The sequence below is a fragment of the Dasypus novemcinctus genome, chromosome 9 (assembly GCF_030445035.2).
Source record: "Dasypus novemcinctus isolate mDasNov1 chromosome 9, mDasNov1.1.hap2, whole genome shotgun sequence".
NCBI lineage: Eukaryota > Metazoa > Chordata > Mammalia > Cingulata > Dasypodidae > Dasypus > Dasypus novemcinctus.
Genome location: NC_080681.1, coordinates 52,640,912 through 52,665,113, shown reverse-complemented (window position 1 = coordinate 52,665,113; position 24,202 = coordinate 52,640,912). Strand labels below are relative to the sequence as shown.

Genomic DNA, 24,202 nt, shown 5'->3' with positions numbered 1-24,202 from the left:
TGGAGCTCTGAGGAAATTGGCTCTACTAGTTTTTGCTTGTTTGTCCAAGATTTTGTGGGAGACATGGAATCCTGGATCCTGGAGCATCTTACACCACTATCTTGGTGTGTCCTTCATCCTTTTATTTTTATTATTATTTTTTATTTTGTTCTCTTTTAGATGTTACATTATCTTCTTCTCTTTATTCTAAATAAATTCACTTTCCTTCTTAAAGATAATCATTGCATTGGTTTGATAGATGGAATTAGTTTTTTTTTCATTTTTCTCAACCAGCACATTATAAAGATGTACCTTTTCTCAATTATGATTCAGTGTGTAAGACTAAGTGTAACACTTGTCTGCTGTTGTTGCTGTAGAAAAAAATTACTAGATGGCAGAAACTCTCATGTTGGGTTTTTATTATTGTACCTAACATACTCAGTTCAGTTAAATATTTATTGAACATCTACTTGGTGTCAGAAACATGCTGCTCACTGGAAATGAAAAAATGAGTAAGATTTTATATTTACCCATGAGGAACTCTCAGTTAAATGGGATAAATAATATATACATATATATTTGTAATTCATTGTGATATTTTCAATAATATAGATGGGTATAAAAAGATGAAAAAATAGCACAGTGGTGAGTAATTAACTCTGGGCAGGAGGGGATGATTTCAGAGAAACCTTTGTAAAGCAGTGGAAACCTGAGCAAATTTTAAAGATTGAAATAATCATCATAATAAATAATTATATATTTCATGTCAGTATGCTCTAATAAGAGCTACAGACAACTCTGATGCATTCTGCAAGAGGGAAAATTATACTATTTTTCTAACTATATGAGAAGATTTTTTATTAACTGAAAAACATAAAAAAATAACTTTAGACAACTTTTAAGTCCCTTGCCCATGTATCAGAATGTGTTTAAGAGTACAGTTTTAGGGAAGTGAATGGCTAGTAAAATTTTATTTTGAAATTAAAACTTCTTTTCAGAATGTTACTTTCACGACTATCCAAAGGAAGTACTTCAATGAAACAAAAGGATTAGAGTATATTGAACAATTATGCACAGCAGAATTCAGCAGTGTCTTAATGGAGGTTCAGTCCAAGTAAGTTATGGCGGAAAGAGAGTAATAAATATCCAGTGTGAGTTTCATGATGGAAAGGACCTTTGTCTATTTAATTGTTCTCTGCTGTATAACAAAGTGGAAAAATTTCTGGCTCTTAATAGATACTCAGTAATTATTTAAATAATAAAATAGTAAATTTGTTTACAATATAAATCATATTGATAATTTATATAGATTTTCCCAAAGTATTCATAATTTGAGTGAAAAGCTCAAGTAACTGCAGTAGCCTAGGTATTTGAGGGCCTAGAAGCAAAATGTAACTAAAGCTGTGTTCCTTTATTATACTTCATGACTTTACCTCTTAAAAGGTGCAGTGTGAGAAAGTTAATGATATTTTTGAAACAGTTATTTATTGGAACATGCTAGACACTTTCTTTGAGCCAGGTTTGACCACTTGCTTACTCAATCACAATGACTACCCTCATTAAGATCACAGCATACTTTCCTATACATTGAGAACTCCTCATTATACTTTAAAGCTCTCATACTCTTTTACATTATCTAGATACTTTGAATGGTACCTCAAAAAATAACACAAATTGCCACTGAATATTTTCCTGTAACATGATTTTATTGGAGTCTAATATCTCTTAAGTATCAGACTTTAGAAAATTTTCTACTTTTTAATCAATTTTTGTGTTTTAGAGATATTCACTAGTTTTCAAAAATAAGGGATACTTGGTGTGGTTTTTCCTTTTGAATTTAAGCAATGCTTTGCAAATATTTATAATTTTCCAAGTTAAGATGAAATCAAATTTTTCTTTCATAACTTTTTTAAAACTTATAGTGATATATCTTGGTCACCTTACAGGTATTACTGCCTTGCAGCTGTTGCAGCTTTGTTAAAATATGTTGAATTTATTCAAAATTCTGTTTATGCACCCAAATCCTTGAAGGTTTGTTTCCAGGGTAGTGAACAGACAGCCATGATAGATTCATCATCAGCCCAAAACCTCGAATTGCTAATTAATAATCAAGACTGTAGGTAAGACCAGCCAATATTTTTTCTTGTAAAACATGTAAATGTATTCTGTGACATTTTCTTCTATGAATAATTACTTTAAAGTTCTTTAATCGTTTGTAGAAATACTGAGCAAATACATTTTTAATCATTGTACTATTGCTGAACTATTCAGCTATTTCACTAAAATCAGATTTTAAAAAGGTATTCAAATCTAGAATACCAAAAATTTAAATAATCAGTCTTAAAATCATCAAATACAGGAAATTCAAGGGGTCATGTAGTCATTCAAGAAGAAGTTTATCACCTTGGTCTATGTCGTATGATTATATTGCTCACTTTATTGGTGGCCTATTTAATTTTAGAGTACCAAGATCAAACACTAGAATTTTCCTTAAGAGATAGTAGGAATATTAATGGTAAACATGAGAGAAATAGATATAGATACACTCATTTACACTATGTTTATTGATTTCAGAGTGGGTGTATTAATTTCTTGGGGCTTCCATAACTACTTACCACAAATGAGGTGGCCTGAAAAAAGACATTTATTCCCTTACAGTTCCAGGGTTAAAAGTCCAAAAATCAAGGTGTCTGCAGGATCATGCTCTCTCTGAAGGTTGTAGGAAAGAATCCTTCCTTACCGTTCCCTAACTGCTGATGGCCCCAAGCATCCCCTGGAGTGGCGGCATAACTCCATTCTTGCCTCTGTCTTTGCATGGCTGTCTTCTCCCTGTGTGTTTTCATCTCCATAGGGTAATCTCCTCTCTATCTGTGTCTTTTTTCGTAAGGACACCACTCCTGTTAGATTTGAGCCAACCTTAATTCAGTATGACATCATCCTAACTTGATTAGATCTGCAAAGACTATTTCTTCTAAGTATGACTCCATAAACTTACATTCACAGATTCCAGGGGTTAGAAGTTCAACATATATTTTGGAGAACACAGTATAATCATAACAGTGGGGTACCTAAACCTAGAATGAAAATGTTTTTAGAAAATAACATAGGGAAGTGGACTTGGCCCAGTGGTTAGGGCGTCTGTCTACCACATGGGAGGTCCACGGTTCAAACCCCAGGCCTCCTTGACCCGTGTGGAGCTGGCCCACGCACAGCACTGATGTGTGCAAGGAGTGCCGTGCCATGCAAGTGTGTCCCGCGTAGGGGAGCCCCACACGCAAGGAGTGCGCCCTGTAGGGAGAGCTGTCCAGTGCGAAAGAAAGTGCAGCCTGCCCAGGAATGGTGCTGCACACACGGAAAGCTGACACAAGATGATGCAACAAGAAGAAACACAGATTCCCGTGCTGTTGACAACAACAGAAGCAGACAAAGAAGAACATGCAGCAAATAGACACAGAGAACAGACAACTGGAGTGGGGAGAGGGGGAGAAGGAGAGATAAATAAATAAATAAGTCTTAAAAAAAAAAAGAAAACATAAACAACTTGTGTTATTTATACAAAGTTTATATTAATAAGAGTACAGTTTGGTACAAAGAATTAAGGAGGCATGATTTTTCTCATTGAGGAAGTATAGTCTAGAGGAGGTGACACATATGTGCTAAGCACATATAAAGCTTGCATAAAAAAAAGTGATGGGGGCAGCGGACTTGGCCCAGTGGTTAGGGTGTCCGTCTACCACATGGGAGGTCCAAGATTCAAACCCCGGGCCTCCTCGACCTGTGTGGAGCTGGCCCATGCGCAGTGCCAATGCGTGCAAGGAGTGCCGTGCCACGCAGAGGTGTCCCCCGCATAGGGGAGCCCCATGTGCAAGGAGTGCGCCCCATAAGGAGAGCCGCCCAGCGCAAAAGAAAGTGCAGCCTGCCCAGGAATGGTGCCTCACACACGGAGAGCTGACACACAAGATGATGCAACAAAAAAAGAAACACAGATTCCTGTGCCGCTGACAACAACAGAAATGGACAAAGAAGACGCAACAAATAGACACAGAGAACAGACAACCAGGGTGGGGGGAAGGGGAGAGAAATAAATAAATCTTTAAAAAAAAAAAAGTGATGGTCTCATAGAGAGTTAGCTAGTTGAGCTTGATTATGTGGTGAAGAAGGTATAGTTAGGGAAGTCTTTCTAGAAGAGAGTATGCCTGAGGTCATTTTTGTAGTATAAATAGAAGTTATCCAGATGAAGAAGTAGAAAAAAAAGTGCTAAAACAGTGAACAAAATGAGCAATGTCTTGAAAGCATGAAATAATATGGTATATAGAAGGAAATAACAAGCTGATTAGGGGAAGCAGATATGGCTCAAGCACTTGAGCTCCTGCCTACCACTTGGGAGGTCCCAGATTGAGTTCCTGATGCCTCCTGGAGAAGAGGAGCAAGACAGCGAGCTGGCAAGATAGGCTGGCATGGCCAACTGATGCAACAAGATGAATCAACCAGGAGACACAAAGAGGAAACACAGTGAGAGACACAGCAAAGCAGGGAGTGGAGGTGGCTCAAGTGATTGAGCGCCTCTCTCCTATGTGGAAGTCCCAGGTTCAGTTCCTGGTGTCTCCTAAAAGAGAAGACAAGCAGAACAGAGAATACACAGCAAATGGACACAGAGAGCAGATGGTGAATGCAAACAATGACGGGGGTGGGAATAAATTTTTTTTTAAAAAAGCTCTAGCGTCTTAAAAAAAAAAACCAAGCTGTTTAGTATGCTGATTTATAAAGTGCAAGGTAGGAGTAATTAGAGTTGTTAGGTCTCTCTTTTCAGTAATTAAATTAAACTTCAGACATCAATGAAAGGAATAGACTTAAAATTATGAATTTTAGTATTGAGTACTGAAAGGAACAAACAGTATTTTAGATGAAGTCATACATTGGTACTTGACTGAAACTCGTTGAATTTGGTATTTGACACATTTTGACGCAAAAATTTTGTCCAGGTACTCGTGGTTGGTTTCGTACTTGACATGCAGTCTAGAACTTGTTGGTGTCAGTTGCCTTGTGACTCACTACCCTGGTAGCTCTTGCCCTGTGCACATCCTATTGCAATCTTATCTTTGCTTTTGGGGTCATTTTATGTATTTTTGTGGGTTTTTTCCCCTCATCATAGGTCTTATAAAAATGAGCAGTGATAACGCTGAGCAGAAAAGAAAATTATTTTGCACCACCATTGAGCAAAAAAAAAAAAAAAAGAAATAGGTTAATATGGGAGACATATTCGCATTACTAATCTTTCCAGGGAATATAGTATGCCTAGAACAACAGTCTCCACCATCATTAAGAATAAAGAATGAATTAAAAAGACTGATGTTGCAAAAGGAGTTAAAGCAGTGTTCCCAAACACTCAAGGAAGTTGAAAAACTGTTATTAATTTGGGTAAACAAGAAGCAGTTAACAGGCGACAGTGTCATCAGAAGCCATGATATGTGAAAAAGTGAGTGTTGCATGCTGATCTTTTGAAAAATTAACTGGAACTAAGTGATGAGAGTGTTGAAGTTTTTAAGGCCAGCCACGGCTGGTTTGATAATTTTAAAAAGAGAATCAGCATGAATTTGGCATGGAAAATTTTGTGGCCATAAGCTGTACTTCAAAGGGTTTGAGGCTGACCCCAAGCCTGCAGGCACAGAGACTATGGCTGTGCAGGATATTGTATCTTTGGGCCAAGCCATGGGTCTGGAGGTTGATGCTACTAGTTTTGAGGAGTTAGTGGAGGACCATTGTGAAGCGCTCAGCACTGAGGAGCAACAACAAGAGGTGACTGAAGAGATTTCTTCAGGTGAGGAGGAGATAAGGGAAGATGTCCCTAGTTCCTTGATAAAAGACATGTGTGTAAAATGGGCAGAAGTTCAAAACTTTGTGGAGAAGTAACATCCAAACAAAGCTCTGACAAGCAGAAATGTGAATTTATTGAAAGACCAAACAATTTCACACTTGAGGAATTCTGAAAAGAAGACAGAAGCAGTCCTCATTGGATGAGATTTTAGTGAAGGTGACAGTATATGTCAGAGCCTGTGGTGCAAGTTGAAAAAAGGCAGAAAAGAGAAAGAACACCTGAAGTGTGAGTGCCCAATGTTCTGTTGGCGGGGACTCTCCTTCCAAGCAACACTCCATGTAACCTCTTCTTCTCACCACTCTCCTCCCGCTATCCCTTTAAGTCATGAACGCTTCTCAGTACAGGTAAAATGAAGTTTTTATTTTATTTAATCTAAGTATTATTAATTTTTAGGTTTATTTCTCAGGTAAAGTAATGTTATACCACCCTATCTTTTTTACATATTGCCTCAAAAATGTGCATTGTCTTTGGTTTGGGAACACATTAAATTTATTTACATTATTCCTTATGGGAAAAATTTGTTTGGTACTCATCATTTTTGGTACTTGTTGCACCTCCCAGAACCAATTAACTATGAGTACTGAGGTACCACTGTAGATGAAATCTTAAGGACTCAATATCAGTTTAGAATTGTAGTTGTTTAAGTATCTCTATCACTTCATTATGCATTGTTGTCTTGGCTTCTCTTTTCTTTTTTCTTTTTTTTTTTAATTCAAAGGTATTCATTTTATTCACAATATGCATCACCATCACAGAGTCAGTATTAAAAAGTATTCATCACTTCACTCTTTTTTTAAGAGTTAAGATTTATTTATTTATTTCTCTCCCCTCCCCCCCCCCCACCCCAGTTGTCTGTTTTCTGTGTCTCTTTTGCTGCGTCTTCTTTGTCCACTTCTGTTGTTGTCAGCAGCACGGGAATCTGTGTTTCTTTTTTTGTTGCGTCATCTTGTGTAAGCTCTCCATGCATGCGGCACCATTCCTGGGCAGGCTGCACTTTCTTTAGCGCTGGGCGGCTCTCCTTATGGGGCGCACTCCTTGCTCGTGGGGCTCCCCTACGCGGGAGACACCCCTGCGTGGCATGGCACTCCTTGCACGCATCGGCACTGCGCATGGGCCAGCTCCACACAGGGAGGCCTCCCATGTGGTAGACGGACGCCCTAACCACTGGTCCAAGTCTGCCGCCCATGGCTTCTCTTTTCATTGTATGAAATCTACAGGCATTATTTACTATTTCAAATGTAGAAACCTGAGCTTTCCAATTGGTTCATCATAGCTTTTTTGTTAAGAGCAGTTTTACTCTTTCTAGGAACTGTTGGCTTTATTTTTAATGAAATTGAAAGTAGTACTGTAGATACTTCTTTTAGTCATCCGTTAGCATAGTGGCCTCAAGACTTCTTTGTCATTCCATTGAATAATGATGGTCAAAAAATCACAGTCATTTCTAGGAGTTTATAGTTCATTTTTCAACTAAGGGAATAAATGATATTTTTCCTATTGTTAGATTAAAAGGACTGAAATAATACCCCCTGGAAAAATTAGTCCATCATTTCCCAATGAATAAGCCTAATAATTATTACAAAGTATTTCATATTTAGTTATATCTTTTCACATTTCATACCTCATCATTGTTTATTATTATCATTGTCAAAAATTGCTTGAGTTCCTGCTATATATTAGGAGATGCAAAGACTTGAATGATAAGATACCTGAGGAGAAAGGAGAAGTTGGGAGGTTTTATCAGAGACCAAAGAATCTCAGGTTAAAGCTGGATATTCTACCTACTGGCTATCCAAATAGCTCGAATGCTGCCATAGGCTTGTCACCTGTTCAGTGCAGTGTTAAACCCATTGATTTCTTAGGCAAGTGACAGATTTGGCTGTGTTCCTTACTTTATCCAAAAGAAGCCAAATGCTCAAAAATTAACATATTGTACCTTGTAATGATAGGCTTTCCACCCCCTAGCCAGGACTTAATTTGAGTTATTCCCTTAAAATATCTGTAAATTGGTATGCCAAAAATCTGGTAATTTGATGACTAAGACTTAAGAGTATTCTTGTTTAGTTTCCTCTCATCCCAGATTCAATCCACAGTAAATCCTTTTGAATAAATCTTCAAAATATATACCAATTCTAGATCATTTCTTAACATTTTAAAGGCTGGAACCCCAACCAAAACCATCAGTATCGCTGGCCTGGTCTACTGAAATTGCCCCCTAACTTGTCTTTCTGCCTTCTCCTTCAATTAATCTGTTCTCAACATTGCAGCCACTATGATCATTTTTTACCAGAAATCAGAGTTTTTAGTCTTCTGCTTAAAACCTTCCATTACATTTAGAGTAGAATAAGACTCTTGACCATGACTTACAAGGACTTCTATGACCTGACCTCTATCAATTTCTTCAATTTCATCTCCTTCCCTTCTTACCCCCATTTAACCTCTACCAACTTTGATCGTTTTTGTGGTTCTAGAGCTAGACTAACTGGACTTGAATTACAGCTCTGCTACTTACTTGGAAACCTTGGACAAGTTACTTAATTTCTCTGTGCTTCTTCAGTTCCTTCATTTGTAAATTATGGTGCTTAGAATTAATTGAGTGTGTGTGTATGTATGTACATGTATGTGTATGTGTGTATTATATATATATATATATATATATAAAATGCTTAAAACAATGCTTAGTATATACTAAGTGTTTGATATATGTATTCTTCAACAACAACACCATCATCATCATCATCACCATGATTGCCAACCCATTACCATCTCATGACTGCCTCCTTTTTACTATTCATGCCTCAACTCAGATGTCAAATGCACAAAGAGTTCTTTCTCAATCAACCTAACTAAAGTAGGCCTCCTGGTCATTCTCTACATATTCCTGTCTCATTTTCTTTATAGCGTTTTTGGTACCCAAAATTATTTTCTTTCTTTATGTGATTATATGTTTTTTGTCTCTCTTCCTCTCCTTTTGTCTTCACAGGCAAGACCAATAAATTGATAAGGATGATTGGTAATCAGCTACTAGATCATAAGATACACAAGGGCAAGAATAATTTCTATCTTATATGCCCAATACCTAGCATAGAGTTGGGCATATCATGTGGGCTCAGTAAATATTTGTTGAATATTGAAATGAATCAGCCTTTTCATATGCATCAGTATCTTCTAATAAATAGTCCAATGGAATGCATTCTTAATAATAGCACAATTCTAAGAGTAACTTAGAAATTATTAAATTCTCTTTTATTTAGAATGCTTTTCCAGCTTCTTAAATTAGAACAACAGTGAATGTATTAATTACTTTTATCAGTATAAAAATTTTCTTCCCTCTTATAGATATATTATTCATATCTTGCTGTCATCATTGGAATGTCATATACTAGAAAATTTTATATTATCTGAATGTTACATTATCTGAATATTGCCAGTCTATGAAATAGTCATTAAGTTCAAGGAAATACTGTCAATCCTTGTTAATCAAAGTGTGGTTCATTGACTGGCATCATGCTTGGGAGTTTGTTAGAAATGAGGATTATCAGGTCTCTTCCCAGACCTATGAATTAGAAGCTAAATTTTAACAAGATCCCCTGATGATTTTAGGCATGTTAAAGTTTGAGAATCACTACTATGGATCATAGGATTATTTAATTAGAAAGTTAAATTGCAATTTTCTTGGCTTTTCTTTGTATACTTAATGAATGTTTCTTAACTTGTATTTTCAAAGAAGTAATCACACTCTCTTTGGTGTTCTAAATTATACTAAGACTCCTGGAGGGAGTAGAAGACTTCGTTCTAATATATTAGAACCTCTAGTTGATATTGAAACCATTACCATGAGATTAGATTGTGTTCAAGAACTACTTCAAGATGAGGAACTCTTTTTCGGACTTCAGTCAGGTAAATGAATATCATCTAATTTTACAAATACAATTTAATAACAATTGGTCTGGTTGCAGTATTTTTTTCCATGATTCTGAAAGGCAAGTAGTGAAGGTATAAATTCTCGTATTCTTGTATAGAAGCTGTTTTCCTGAAATTTTCTTCTGAATCTTATAGTAAATAATTTTACAAGTATATTTTCTGTTTCAGTTTGCTGGGTGCCATTCATGTTCTTTTTTTCTGTGGATTTTTTCATAGATTCTTTTCTCTGTAGTAGTCTTTAAAGAAGACGTGATTCATCCTTACTAGGTGATTAAAATCAAATAGGGCAAGAGAATTGCACTTAGATCCTGATTATTTGTTCACTGGTATGGCAGAGCAATTTTGTTAATTAAATAGGTGGAAGGACAGTTTATATGTTTTGCTCCTGGTCTAATTCCTGATTTCTAGCAGCCTGGTCTCTCTTCCATAGACCACCTCTCCCAGCTGTCTCACCTACTGTTTAGGTAGTCTGAACCGAAGTGGGATATGAAAATCAAAAAGGCATTTACCACCTTAGTAGATTTTACTTAGTTCAATTCCAAATACCTTATAATTAGTGTAATGCCTTCAAAATTATGATATTATGTTGAATGTGACTCTGCATTTCATTTTCCCCTTTCTGTTCCTATATATTTAGTGAAAAGTTGGGAGAGATACGAAGAGATGATTTTGAACTGGATGCCCATTTCTTGTTTGCAGCAACATCTTACTGACCTGCCTATAACTGGCATTCAGTGTCACACATAGTGCTAGGAATATGAAGTCATTTAATTGTGTAATCTTAATCCAGATCCAACTATTGCCATCTTTTTATAACCTTTTGCTATTAAATATGCAGTTACAGACATCCATTTTCCTTCCGTTTGTTTACCCTGGAGGTAGTTTCATTCTTATCTATGGCTAATTCCTCCATCTGTGTTTCAGATCCATTCTTGTATTCAAATATCTCCTGTATCTTCAACCTCTTTCTCTCTGGAGTCTACAGCCTCTTTCCATAAGGATTTAAATTTGCTCAAGTCTCTCCCATCTTTATAATTTTCTTGAACTTCATCTTCTCTGGCTACCACCTTATCGTTCTTCTCCTATTCATAGCCAAACCTGTGAAAAACCATCATTTCTCTACTCACTATCTTCTCTTCATCACCACTTCTTATCAATCCCCTGCTGTCTTGTTTCCGTGCCAACTACTGCACTGAGACTTCCCTTGTTAAGGTCACCGTAGCAGACATTGTTGGTTCTATGTCCAGATCCTCTTGGATCCCTTTTACTTTTCTGTGTGTTTTTGCTTCTAATGGCCCACACCTGTACTCTTTTTGGAGCACTGTCCTCAGGCAATTGGAGACCTTTGTCCTCAAGCCCAGAGCACTGAAAGTATTTTAAATGACTGAATGATTTGGGAATATGAAAGCCTAGCTCTCTCACATCAATTTGGGGGCAAATCCTGAGGAGTAACTTAAACTACAGAATTCCTCTGCAGGATTGGTGGAAGTTTGCCTTTCTCAGGAATTTGCCTGAAATTACATTCTTGCTTGGATTTTTCTCCTTTCTTTCCTGCTTCTCCGGTTTGTTTACTGTTTTCTCCTAAAATACATTATTAGTAAATCACTTGAGCATGAATCCTCATACCAGGTTCTACTTCTGGAAGATCTATCCTAACACTTTTCAGTCAGGCTTACTGAGATTTAATGCACACGGATTGGTTCTTATTTTACTTGAACTTCAACTTACTTGATACTACTGAATCTCTCTTTATTGAGTCACTTCCTTTCCTTGGTTTTGCGGTTTTCTTCCTACTTCTTTCAGGTTTCCTTCTGAGTCTACTTTATAGGCTTCTTTTCCTTTGCTTATTTCCTAAATGCTATGACTCTTCGAAGTATGTCCTAGGTTGTCTTTTTACCCTGTGTCTTCACCTTATGTTACTAATCCATTTTTCTGGCATTATTATCATTCACATATTCATGACTTCCATATTTCCATCTTATGCCTACATATCTCTCCAGACCTTCAGACCCATGTATCTTATTGCCCACCGAGGATTTATTAGATGTTTTTCAATCACCTCAAATTTAATGTGCTCAAACTGTGCCATTTTCCCTTTCAAAGCAGCTCTTTCTGATTCCAGAGAATCTACCTCTCCACAAACAGTGAACCTTAATGTAAATAATGGTCTTATAATTAATAGTACAATTATAAAAATGTTCTTTCATAGTCGTAACAACTATACCACACTAATGCAAGTTGTTAATAATAGGGTGGTAAATGGGAACTTTGTATTTTGTGCATGATTTCTCTATAAACCTACAACTTCTCTAATAAAAATTTTTAAAAATTATGACACTATATGACAAATGAAATAACAATTGAATATTTTATATGAACACAGAAGAGGGAACTGGGATGGTGCCTTAGTCAGCCAAAGGGGTGCTGATGCAAAATACCAGAAATCTGTTAGCTTTTATAAAAAATATTTATTTGGGGTAGATGCTTACAGTCACAGGGCCCTAAAGAGTCCAACTCAAGGTAGGGTTAGCATAAGCTTCAGCAGTTGTACTTTTATTGATATAAAATAGCTTATTGTATTTAAGGCATGGCTAGTAGTTATTTATGACTTGAAGGCTTGGGAAATGGAGGAAATGAGGATTGAGGCTAGTGTATGAAGGGATATATATCTCCCTTATATGTGAAGGAATTTTTTTCCTGAAAGAAAAGAAAGCTAAAGATTCTGAATCAAGAGAGTAATATGATCAAATCTTTATTTTAGAAACATCTTTCTGGTTGTAATGTGAAAGGTAGTATTGGGGAAAGGAGGAAGGAAGAGACTGGAAAGATAAAAGCCAGTAAAGTGAAGGCTTAAAGGGTCTGACTAGTATGACATGTGAAATGTCATAATAGTATTATATCATGATGAACAGTTACTATTATATCATATTGGACATAATAAACAGTATAATAGCAATCTACTCAGTCTATTTACTCTAGTTTTTTAAGCATAGTTTTAAGATAACTACTGTAGAAGCAGCAAAGTAGAAAAGGAATGGTGTGCCAGAGGCAGTCAAACTAAAAACTACACAGAAATAACAGGCAGTTTGAACAGGAAGTACTATAAAAGTTTGTTTTTTTTTTAAAAGAACTATCTGGGGCTGCTTTGTGAAAGTATGAATAAATCTGCACAAAACTTTTAAGATCACACATTATAATGATAATAACGATGGGTCATTAAGACATAGTTACTGTAGTTTGTCGTAGTTTAGGAATGGATATAAGTAGAGCATTCTTTTTTTTTTTTTTCCTTTTTTTTATTCATTTTTAAAAAATATTACATTAAAAAAATATGAGGTCCCATTCAACCCCACCGCCCCCACCCCACCACTCCCCCCACAGCAACACTCTCTCCCATCATCATGACACATCCATTGCATTTGGTAAGTACATCTCTGGGCATCGCTGCACCTCATGTTCAGTGGTCCACATCATAGCCCATACAAGCATTCTTAAAAGATACGATGTTAAATGGTTAAGGTAAGAAAAAAGACCTGGGGATATTTAAAAGGGATAGGTTTTAGTTATCTATAAATTTACTTTCATAGAACACTTTAAACTGGAAAATGAATTGAATAAAATAATGAGCAGTTTTGGCACTGGTATATGGAAAGTACTTTACAGTATTATTTCACTTAATCCTCACAGCAACCCTGCAAGGTAATGTTATAATCCACATTTAAAAGATGAGAGAAACTAAAGTTCACAGAAGTTAGGTAATTTCTGAAAGATTATATGGTTACTGGTTGAATTAGGTTTTGAATTAAGCTTATCTGATCTTTTTAAGTGTAGAAGAAAAGTAGAGATCAAAAAGTTGGGAAGAAAGTTGTAATAAGCTACTGCCAAAAGCCAGAGAAGGAGAGTTTTAAGAAGGAAGGAGTAGTCACCAGTATCAAATTTTGAGGCTAACATACATGTATGAAAATTAAGAAAAGACAATTCAAATGTATCACTTTATTCCTGGTACAGCTAAGATAGAAAAACAAGACAAATAAAACAAGGAATATTTGCAGGTAGAAATGTTTTATATATATTTTTTAGATAAAGTTTTACATAGTCTGTATTTTCAACTGTGCCATAAAATTTAAATGCTCATTTTTTTGTTTATTTCAGTTTTATCAAGATTTCTTGATACAGAGCAGCTTCTTTCTGTTTTAGTCCAAATTCCAAAGCAAGACACGGTATGTTTTTATATATGCTATCTTAATGTGATGTAACTTGTCTTAATGTGATGTAATAATTGAAAAATATCAAATTTTTTGGAAAAACTGCTTCATTATTAATATCTGGAGTATTTTTATGCCTTTTTAAAGGAATATTATTCCCCAAAATACTATCTTATACATGATAGTAAAATAAAAACCATTATTGGAAAGTTTAGAAGTTGGTATATTTTCCTTAACCCAAATTTAGTAACTGCTTTTCTGTTTGGTTTCTCTGTCCTTTCACTAATTTAGGCATTGACCTCAGGTGCTCAGTTTCAACTTCTTGAAGAAGTTTTCCCATAGGATTTTGACCAGTTCAAGTATGGACTGGTTGGGTTGCCCCTTTTCTGTGGTGCACAGATGCAATCCCGTATTCTCATACTGTTCATATAGTAAAGCATTATGAAAAAATCCATAGTGAATTAGCTAAATTAGTATTAACTCACAGTTTTGGTATTAAAATTACTTTGTTTATGAATATATATGGAGGGTTTACTTTACTTTACTTTTGGATATACTGTTGCTAGCCTGTGTCATTAACCTTTCTTTAATTTGCATTTGTTTAACAGTATTTTTGGAACCAGTAAATGTATTAGGACTTTCAGAGACTTACAAATGATCAATTATTAATATACTATGATTATGATGTGTTTCTCAAGTGCCAGTGCTTTGAATATTTTCAAAGTATAAATATATTTTTAAAATTTTTAAGTATTTAAAAAATCTAAAGAAGCTTTAGATTACATAAATATTCCATCAGAAATATAGGGGATTCCCCTATACCCCACTCCCTTCCCCTCCCCCACTGTCCCCCGTTAACAATATCTTTCATTAGTCTGGTACCTGTGTTAAAATTAATGAACAAATATTGAAGCATTATTTAAAGTAGAAATATCTTAAAGTAACTTAAGGAATGACCTATTATACAGAGAAAAATGCAATGCAGTATAGTAGAACAGTAAATGGCCACTCTACACTGAATAATTAGTACATAAGCAAAGACTTTGTTTCTATTTTAACAAAGGAAAGCATGAATTGTCAGATTATACATGAGCATAGTCTCCGTCATCAGCCTATAACTTATATGGTCGTAAAGCTTCAGATTTTAGTGTCACAAGTAATAGGAATAACTAGTATACATTTTTGCATTAGGCCATTTCTGGTTAAATTAAGAAAGGGCTATCAGTTTGGCCATCTGGCTTTCTGAGGAATATCTGTGATAAGCTAACCCACTTCAGTAATCAGTGTGACTGTCAGATTTTAGAGAAGTCCTCTAAGCTAGATTTAAGGAAATACTGTAAGCTGATACCTGAAATGTTTTTTCTTTTTATTTTTTTAAAAAGATTTATTTATTTATTTCTCTCCCCTCCCCCCCCCCCGTTGTCTGTTCTCTGTGTCTATTTGCTGCGTCTTCTTTGTCTGCTTCTGTTGTCAGCAGCACGAGAATCTGTTTCTTTTTGTTGCGTCATCTTGTTGTGTCAGCTCTCCATGTGTGTGGCGCCATTCCTGGGCAGGCTGCACTTTCTTTCATGCTGGGAGGCTCTCCTTACGGGGCGCACTCCTTGCACATGGGGCTCCCCTACGTGGGGGACACCCCTGTGTGGCACGGCACTCCTTGCGTGCATCAGCACTGCCCATGGGCCAGCCGCACACAGATCAAGGAGGCCCGCAGACCTCCCATGTGGTAGGCGGATGCCCTATCCATTGGGCCAAGTCCACCTCCCGGTATTTGAATCTTTTAGTTGCTATTGTAAATGGGATTTTCTTTGTTGATTTCCTCCTTAGATTGCTCATTATCGGTGTACAGAAATGCTGATTTTTGCACATTGATCTTATAACCTGACACTTTACTGAACTCATTTATAAGCTCCAGAAGCTTTGTTGTAGATTATTCAGGGTTTCTATGTATAGGATCATGTCATGTACAAATAGTGAACTTTTTACTTCTTCCTTTCCAGTTGGGATGACTTTTTTATCTTGCTTAAGTGCTGGAACAAGTACTTATAACACAGTGTTAAGTAAGAGCAGTGACACGTGTGCATCCTTATCTTGTTCCTGATCCTAGAAGGAAAGCTTTTAGAATTTCACTGTTATATGTGATGTTAGCTGTGTTTTTTTCATGTATACCCTTTATCATGTTGAGGGAGTTTCCCTCTATTCCTATATTTTGCAACATTTTTATCAGGAAAGGATGCTGCATTTTGTCAATTGCTTTTTCTGCATCTATAGAGATGATCATGTGGTTTTTTTCTTTTAATCTGCTTATATGGTGTATTACATTGATTCATTTTCTTATGTTGAACCATACTTACATACCTGGGATAAAATCCACTTAGTCATGGTGTGTAATTTATTTGCTGTGTTGTTGAATATGATAAGCAAGTATTTCGGTGAAGATTTCAGCATCTAGGTTCATTAGACGAATTGGTCTGTAATTTTTCTTTCTTGTGGCATCTTTGTTTGAATTTGGTATTAGGGTGATGTTGGCATCATAGAATGAATTAGGTAATGTTCCTTCTACTCTTATTTTTTAGAAGAGTTTAAGCAAGTTTGTTGTTAGTTTTTTCCGGAATGTTTGGTAGAATTCCCCTCTGAAGGTGTCTGGTCCTGGGCTCCTCTTAGTTGGGAGGTTTTTGATTAATGATTCTATCTCTTTGCTTGTGATTAGTCTGTTGAGATCATCAGTTTCTTCTTTCATCAATCTAGGCTGCTTGTGTGTTTCTAGGAATTTGTCCATTTCCTCTCAATTATCCTTCTTGTTGGCATATAATTTTTCAAAGTATCCTCTTATGATACTCCTTATTTCTGTAGAGTCAATGGTGATATCCTCTTCCTCGTTTTTTATTTTATGTATTTGCATCTTCTTCCTTTTTTCTTTGTTAATTTAGCTAAGGGTTTTTCAATTTTATTAATCTTGAAGAAGCAGCTTTTGGTTTTATTTTTTCTAGTGCTTTCTTATTTTCAATTTCATTTAGCTCTGCTCTAATCTTTATTATTTTCTTTTTTCTACTTCCTTTGGGGTTAGTTTGTTGTTCTCTCTCTAATTTCTTCAGGTACGTAGTTAGGTCTTTGATTTTAGCTCTTCTTTTTCATATGGGCATTTATGACTATGCATTTCCCTTTCAGTACAGCTCTTGCTGCATCCCATAGGTTTTGATAGATTGTGTTGTCATTTTAATTTGTTTCAAGGTAGTTACTGATTTCTTTTGTAATTTCCTCCTTAACCTACTTATTTTAAAAAAAGGAAGTAGAGGGCTTTATTTTGAAATAATTTCAAATTTACAGAAACATTGCAAGAATGGCACGAATAACTTCTTTCCTGAATTATTTGAGACTAAGTTGCCATTCCATGCTCCATCACTCATGAATACTTTAGTGTGCATTTTCTGCAAATAAGCATCAAAGTCATGAATTGTCAATGCATTTCTGCCATCTAATTCACAGTCCCATTCGAACTCCACCAGTTGTCCCAATAATGGCCTTTACAACTAAGGAATCCTATTCAGGACCAGGGGTTGAATTTTGTTGTTACATCTAGTTCATCTGCTTGAGTCTGGAACAGTTCCTTGGTCTTTCCTGACCTTCCTGTTCCCTCTGCTTCTTTTTTTTAACTTTATTTTGTACATTTAACAATTGAATATATAAACAATTAAAAACAGAAAACCCAGTTGAATAAAAACATACATGTCTCAATTAAATGTGCTGGATACCTATAAATTTTTTTTGAATCATACAGTATGTTACGTAATATTTGGGTCATAGTAACGCAGTCATACAGTATTTGTCCTTTTGTGTCTGGCTCACATAATGTCCTCCAGGTTCATCCATGTCGTCATGTGCTTTACGACTTCATTTCTTCTTGGAGGTACATAATGTTCCATTGTGTGAATAGATCACAGTTCGTTTATCCATTCTTCTGTTGATGGACACCTGGGTTGTTTCCAGCCTTTGGCAATAATCAATAATGTTGCTGTGAACACTGGTGTGCAGATGTCTGTTCATGTCACTACTCTCAGTTCTTCTGGTTATATACCCAGTAGAGATATTGCAGTGTCATGTGGCAAGTCTATATTTAACTTGATGGGAACTGCCAAACCGTCTTCCACAGTGGCTATACCATTCCACATTCCCACCAACAGTGGATAAGTATTCCTATCTCTCCACATCCTCTCCAACACTTACAGTTCTCTGTCTTTTTAATAGTGGCCATTCTGATAGGTGTGAAATGATGGTTTTAATTTGCATTTCCCTAATCGTTAATGATGTTGAGCATTTCTTCATGTGTTTTTGTGGGTTTTTTTTTGCCATTTGTATTTCTTCTTTGGACAAATGTCTGTTCAAGTCTTTTGCCCATTTTTCAATTGGGTCATTTGTCTTTTGATTGTTGAGTTGTAATGTTTCTTTTATATATCCTGGATATTAAGCCTCTATCAGATATTTGATTTACAAATATTTTCTCCCATTGAGTCAGCTGCCTTTTCATCCTTTTGACAAAGTCCTGTTAGGTGCAAAAGTGTTTAAATTTGAGGAGGTTCCATTTATCTATTTTTTCTTTTGTTACATGTGCTTTAGGTGTAAGGTCCAAGAAACCACCACCTACTACAAGATCTTGAAGATGTTTCTGTACATTTTCTTCTAGTAATTTTATGGTCCTGGCTTTTATATTTAGGTCTTTGATCCATTTTGAGTTGATTCTTATATAGGGAGTGAGATAGGGGTCCTCTTTCCTTCTTTTGGTTATAGATATCCAGTTGTCCCAGCACTATTTGTTGAAGAGACTGTTCTGCCTTGTTAACATTAACTTGGTAGGTTTGTCAAAAACCAGTTGATTGTATAGGTGAGGGTTTATTTCTGGGTTTTCAATTCTGTTCTACTGATCAATATGTCTATCTTATGCCAATACTCTGCTGTTTTGACCACTGTAGCTTTGTAATATATTTCAAGGTCAGGCAGTGAAATTCCTTCTACATCACATTTCTTTTTAGAATGCTTTTGGCTATTTGGGTACACTTTCCCTTTCAAATGAATTTTGTAATTGCGTTTTCTAATTCTGTAAAGTAAGCTGTTGGGATTTTGATTGGTATTGCATTGAATCTATAAATCATTTGGGGTAAGATTAACATCTTCACAATATTAATTTTTCTAATCCATAAACACAGAATTTTTCCATTTTGTTTAGGTCTTTTTAAACTTCTTTTAGCGTTGTTTTGTAGTTTTCTGCATATAGGTCCTGTACTTCTTTGGTTAAATTAATTCCTAGGTATCTGAATCTTCTTGTTGCTATCGAAAATGGAATTTCTCCTGATGTTCAGTACTAGTATACAAAAACATTATTGATTTTTATGCATTGATCTTGTATCCTGCCACTTTGCTGAACTCATTTATTAGCTCAAGTAGCTTTGTCATGAATACTTCAAGATTTCCTAAGTACAGAATCATGCCGTTTGTTCAGTTAAATAAGCTCTTCTTTTTTAATGTAGGCATTTAGGGCTATAAATTTCCTTCTCAAGACTGCTTTTGCTCTATTCCATAAGTTTTGATACATTGTGTTCTTATTTTCTTTTGTCTCAATATATTTACTGATTTCATTTGCAATTTCTTCTTTGACCCACTGATTATTTAGGAGTGTGTTGTTCAGCCTCCACACATTTGCAAATTTACCTTTTTTCCTGTCAATTATTATTTCCATTATCATTCCATTATCTGACAAGGTGCTTTGTATAATTTCCATCTTTTTATATTTATTTAATTTTTAAACATATTTTTTCCTACTTTTTTTTTTAAGATTTACTTTCTTTCTCTCCCCTTCCCACCACCCCCATTCCATTTGTCTGCTCTCTTGTGTCCCTTCGCTGTGTGTTCTTCTATGTCCACTTGTATTCTTGTCAGTGGCGCTGGGAAACTGCATCTCTTTTGTTGTTGTTGCGTCATCTTGCTGTGTCAGCTCTGTGTGTGTGTGCGGCGCCACTCCGGAGCAGCCTGCTCTTTTTTTGTGTGGGGCGGCTCTCCTTATGGGGCACACTTCTTGTGCGTGGGGCTTGCAGCGGACACCCCTGCGTGGCACGGCATTCCTTGCACGCATCAGTACTGCACATGGGCCACCTCCACATGGATCAGGAGGCCCTGGGTTTTCAAACCCTGGACCTCCCATGTGGTAGGCAGACACTCTATCAGGTGAGCCAAATCCAGTTCCCTTATATTTCTTTAGAGCTGCATTGTGCCCTAATATATTGGTCTATCCTGGGAAAAGAGCCATGGACACTTGAAAAGAAATTATAACCTGCTGAGTTTGGATGCAGTGTTCTGTATATGTCTGTTAGGTCTAACTTGTTTATCATATTGTTCAAGTTCTCTGTTTATTTGTTGATCTTCTATCTAGTTGTTCTATCTAATGATGTAAGTGGGATGTTGAAGTCTCCAGGGATTTTTGTAGAGATGTCTGTTTCTCCCTTCAGTTTTCCTAGAGTTTGTCTCATATATTTTGGGATACCCTGATTGGGTTCATAGATATTTATAACAGTTATATCTTCCTGGTGGATTGTCCCTTTAATTAATATATAAGGCCTTCTCTATCTCTTATAACTTTTTTGCATTTAAAGTCTTTTCTGTCTGATATATTATTATAGCTACCCCTGGTCTTTTCTGGTTACTATTCATATGGAGTATCTCTTTCCAACCTTCCACTTTCAGTTGGTTTGTAACCCTGGGTCTAAGGTGAGCATCTTGTAAGCAGCATATGGATGGCTTTTGTTTTTTATCCATTCTTTCATCCTGTATCTTTTGATTGGGGAGTTTAATCCATTCACATTCAGTGATATTACTGTAAATGCACTATTTACCTCCTCCCATTTTATTCTTTGGTTTTCATATGTCATATTTTTGTCTGTCCTTTTACTCTTTGGTTATCCTTTCTGCTATTCTTCTTCTGTACTCCTCCAAGCCTGTCTGTCCTGTCTTTTTCTTTCAGGTTCTAAGGCTTCCTTTAATATTTCCTGCAAAGATGGATTCTTTTTTGCAAACTCTCTTACTTTCTGTTTGTTTGGGAATATTTTATATCCATCTTCATATTTGAAGGACAGTTTTGCTGGATAAAGAATTCTCAGCTGGCAGTTTTTCTCTTTCAGTATCCTAATTCTATCATACTACTGTCTTCTTGCTTCCACAGTTTCTGAAGGGAAATCAGCGCTAAATCTTACTGGACATCCCTTGTATGTGATGGTTTGCTTCTTCCTTGCTGTTCTGAGAATTTTCTCTTTATCTTTGACATTTGACATTCTGAGTAATATGTGTCTTGGAGTAGGTCAGTTTGGATTTATTCTGATTGGGGTATGGTATGCTTCTTGGGAAATTTTCAGCTATAATTTCCTCAAATACTCTGTCTATCCCTTTCACTTTGCTTCTCCTTCTGGAAATTCCATAACATGTATGTTGTTGCATTTTGTATTGCCATTCTACTCTCTGAGCCCCTGCTCAATTTTTTCCATTCTTTTCTTTTTCTGTTCCTTTCTTTCTTCAATTTTAGCTGTTCTATCTTCAGTATCACTTATTCTTTTTCTGTCATTTTGAGGCATATCTGTATGCTTCAAATGTGTTTTTGATCTCACCTGTTGTGTCATTCATCATAAGCTCTGTTACTCTTCAGGATTTCAAGTTCTTTGTGCTTGCTCAATATCTTCTTGATGCCATTTATCTCTTTGAATATACTGTCTTTCAACTCAGTTTGATTTTGGAAATTTGTGTGCATTTCACTAATTAGTTATCTCAAATTCTGCATCTTTCCTGGGAGTTTGATATATTCCCTTTCTTGGTCCATGTCTTCTATTTTAGTATGTCTCTTAATTTTTTGCTGATATCTAGGCATCTGTTTCAGATGTAGTTTACTCAGATGCTCAATTTCTTTCTCTTTTATAAGGATTCAGTGGTAGGAGGCTGTGTGTTACCACTGCTCTTTGATTCTTGGCTCGACCTGGATTGTTAGGATAGTCCTGCTGGTTGCTCAAAACTGGGCACTGGCCCCAGTAATTGGTTGTAGAGTCACTTCCTAGGGCCTTGGGGAGGGAGGTTATGGAAGTCAGAAAAAACCTTTAGTACTTATTTTTAATTTTCTTGCGTGCACTTCATTTGTCTGCTAGCAGATGGCGCTCTTTGGCAGCTCTCAGTTCAATGCCTGGTCTGAGTGTATTTGTTGCAACACAGACTAGATCAATGTGTTAGAGCTTCCTCTCTGGAGGCTATGAGCCTTGTAATTCAAACTTTCTTTGAGATAGTTCTCCAGACTTCTCTGGCAGCCACCTTCCTTTTCTAGGGTCAGAAATATTTCCACTCCCCTCTTAGTCCTGAATAATCAGTCAGTCCATTAGTAGAGGAGGCAGTTGGGAGGGTTATATATCTTTATCCCCTTGCCAGCTCCAAGGCAAACAATGGCACAGCCCCACCTGGCCTGGAAGGGCTCCTGGGACACAGCAGACCAAATTTGTGAGTCAAAAGCTGAGTCAGCCTTAGGCTGTGTCCCTCTCTTATCCCTTTCCTGGGGCATCCTCAATAATTAGTCCCAGCTGAAAAAGAGGAAGGTTGTGAGGGTCAGATTTCTCCAGTCCTTCCCCGGCTCCCAAGGTAAACCAGTGTGTGGTCCCATCTGGCCGGGTAGGGCTCCTGGGATATAGCATATCAAATTTGTGGGTCAGAAGCTAAGTCAGCCTTAGGCTATGTCCTTCTCTCTCCCCTTTCTGGGGGTAGTAGATCCCTGGAGCCCCCTTTGTCTGTAGTTGCATGCCCAGAGGCTTGAGAATTCTTAAGTGTCTTTAGTGTGGGGGATGGTATCAGCAGGAACTGCTGCTTGTTTCAACTCACAGTTGTGTCATCGTGATTTCCCTCCTTTGTCCCTCTCTCCTCTGGGCAGTGTCCAGCCTTCACCTGGTGTCATAAACCCCAGAAGATATTTTTCTAGGCTGTTTCAGTGTGTCTTCCAGCTATTTTTCTGGAGAAGAGAGTCATTCTAGTCTGCCATCTTCCTGAAAGTCTCCCTTGACCCACTCTTTGTGTAAGAGTATGCTGTTTAACTTCTATGTCTTTGTGCCTCATCTGGTTTTCTGCCCCTTACTGATTTCTAGCTTCATTCCATTGTGGTCAGAGTATTATTTAGTATAATTTCAATTTTTAAAATTCATTGGGGGTTGTTCTGTGGCCTAGCACGTGGTCTATCCTAGAGAAAGAGCCATGTGCACTTGAGAAAATTGTATATCCTGCTGTATTTGGGTGTAATGTTCTGTATTTGTCTATTAGTTCCATATCCTCTAAAGAATTATCCAAAGTCTTTGTTTCTTTATTGATTCTTTGTCAAGATGTTCTGTCTAATGGTCATAATGATGTGTTAAAGTTTCCCACTATAATTGTAGAGGCATCTATTTCTCCATTTAGTTTTTTCAATGTTTATCTCATGTATTTTGAGGCATCCTGGTTAGGTAATTTAAGTGTTTATGATTGTTCTTTCTTCTTGATGGATTATTCCTCTTATTAATATATAGTGTCCTTGTCTCTTAGAATAGTTTTGCATTTAAAGTCTATTTTGTCCAGTATTAATATAGCTACTCCCACCCTTTATTGGTTATTGCTTGCTTGTAAAATTGTTTTCCAACCATTCACTTTCAGCTTCCTTGCTTCCCTGTGTCTTAAGTGGATTTCTTGTAGACAGCATATAGATAGGTCATATTTCCTATCTATTCTGTCAGTCTGCATCTCTTGACTGGAGATTTTAACCCATTAACATTTAATGATTTTGTTGTCAAGGCATTACTTATATTAGCCATATTTTCTTTGGGTTTATATATGTTGTTTTTATTTCTCTTTTTATCTTTTTGGTTGTTCTTATACTCTCCTCCAGTTCTCTCTGTCCTGTTTTTTCCTTTCAACCTGCAGAACTCCCTTTAGTATTTCTTGAAGGGCATGTTTCTTATTGAAAACCTCTTAATTTCTGTTTATCTGTGAATATTTTGAACTTTCCCTCATTCTTGGATGCCAGCTTTGCTGGATAGAGAATTCTTGGCTGGGAGTTTTTTTTTTTCTTTTAGCACCTTAACTATGTCATACCGCTGCCTTCTTGTCTCCATGGTTTCAGAAGGGAAATCACTTAATTTTATGGAGCTTCCCTTGTATGTGGTGGATCTTTTTTCTCTTACTGCTTTCA

The 24,202-nt window shown here is 36.4% G+C and overlaps 1 protein-coding gene across 1 annotated transcript in view; it reads left to right on the top strand.

Annotated features, from left to right (window-relative positions):
- MSH4 (mutS homolog 4) overlaps positions 1-24,202 on the top strand; it is a 134,334-nt gene that overhangs the window by 54,440 nt on the left and 55,692 nt on the right. Inside the window, exons 5-8 of the mRNA XM_058303352.2 lie at positions 978-1,093; positions 1,926-2,099; positions 9,579-9,751; positions 13,928-13,995. Of these exons, the coding sequence (XP_058159335.1) occupies positions 978-1,093; positions 1,926-2,099; positions 9,579-9,751; positions 13,928-13,995 (531 nt within the window). The remainder of the gene's footprint in view (positions 1-977; positions 1,094-1,925; positions 2,100-9,578; positions 9,752-13,927; positions 13,996-24,202) is intronic.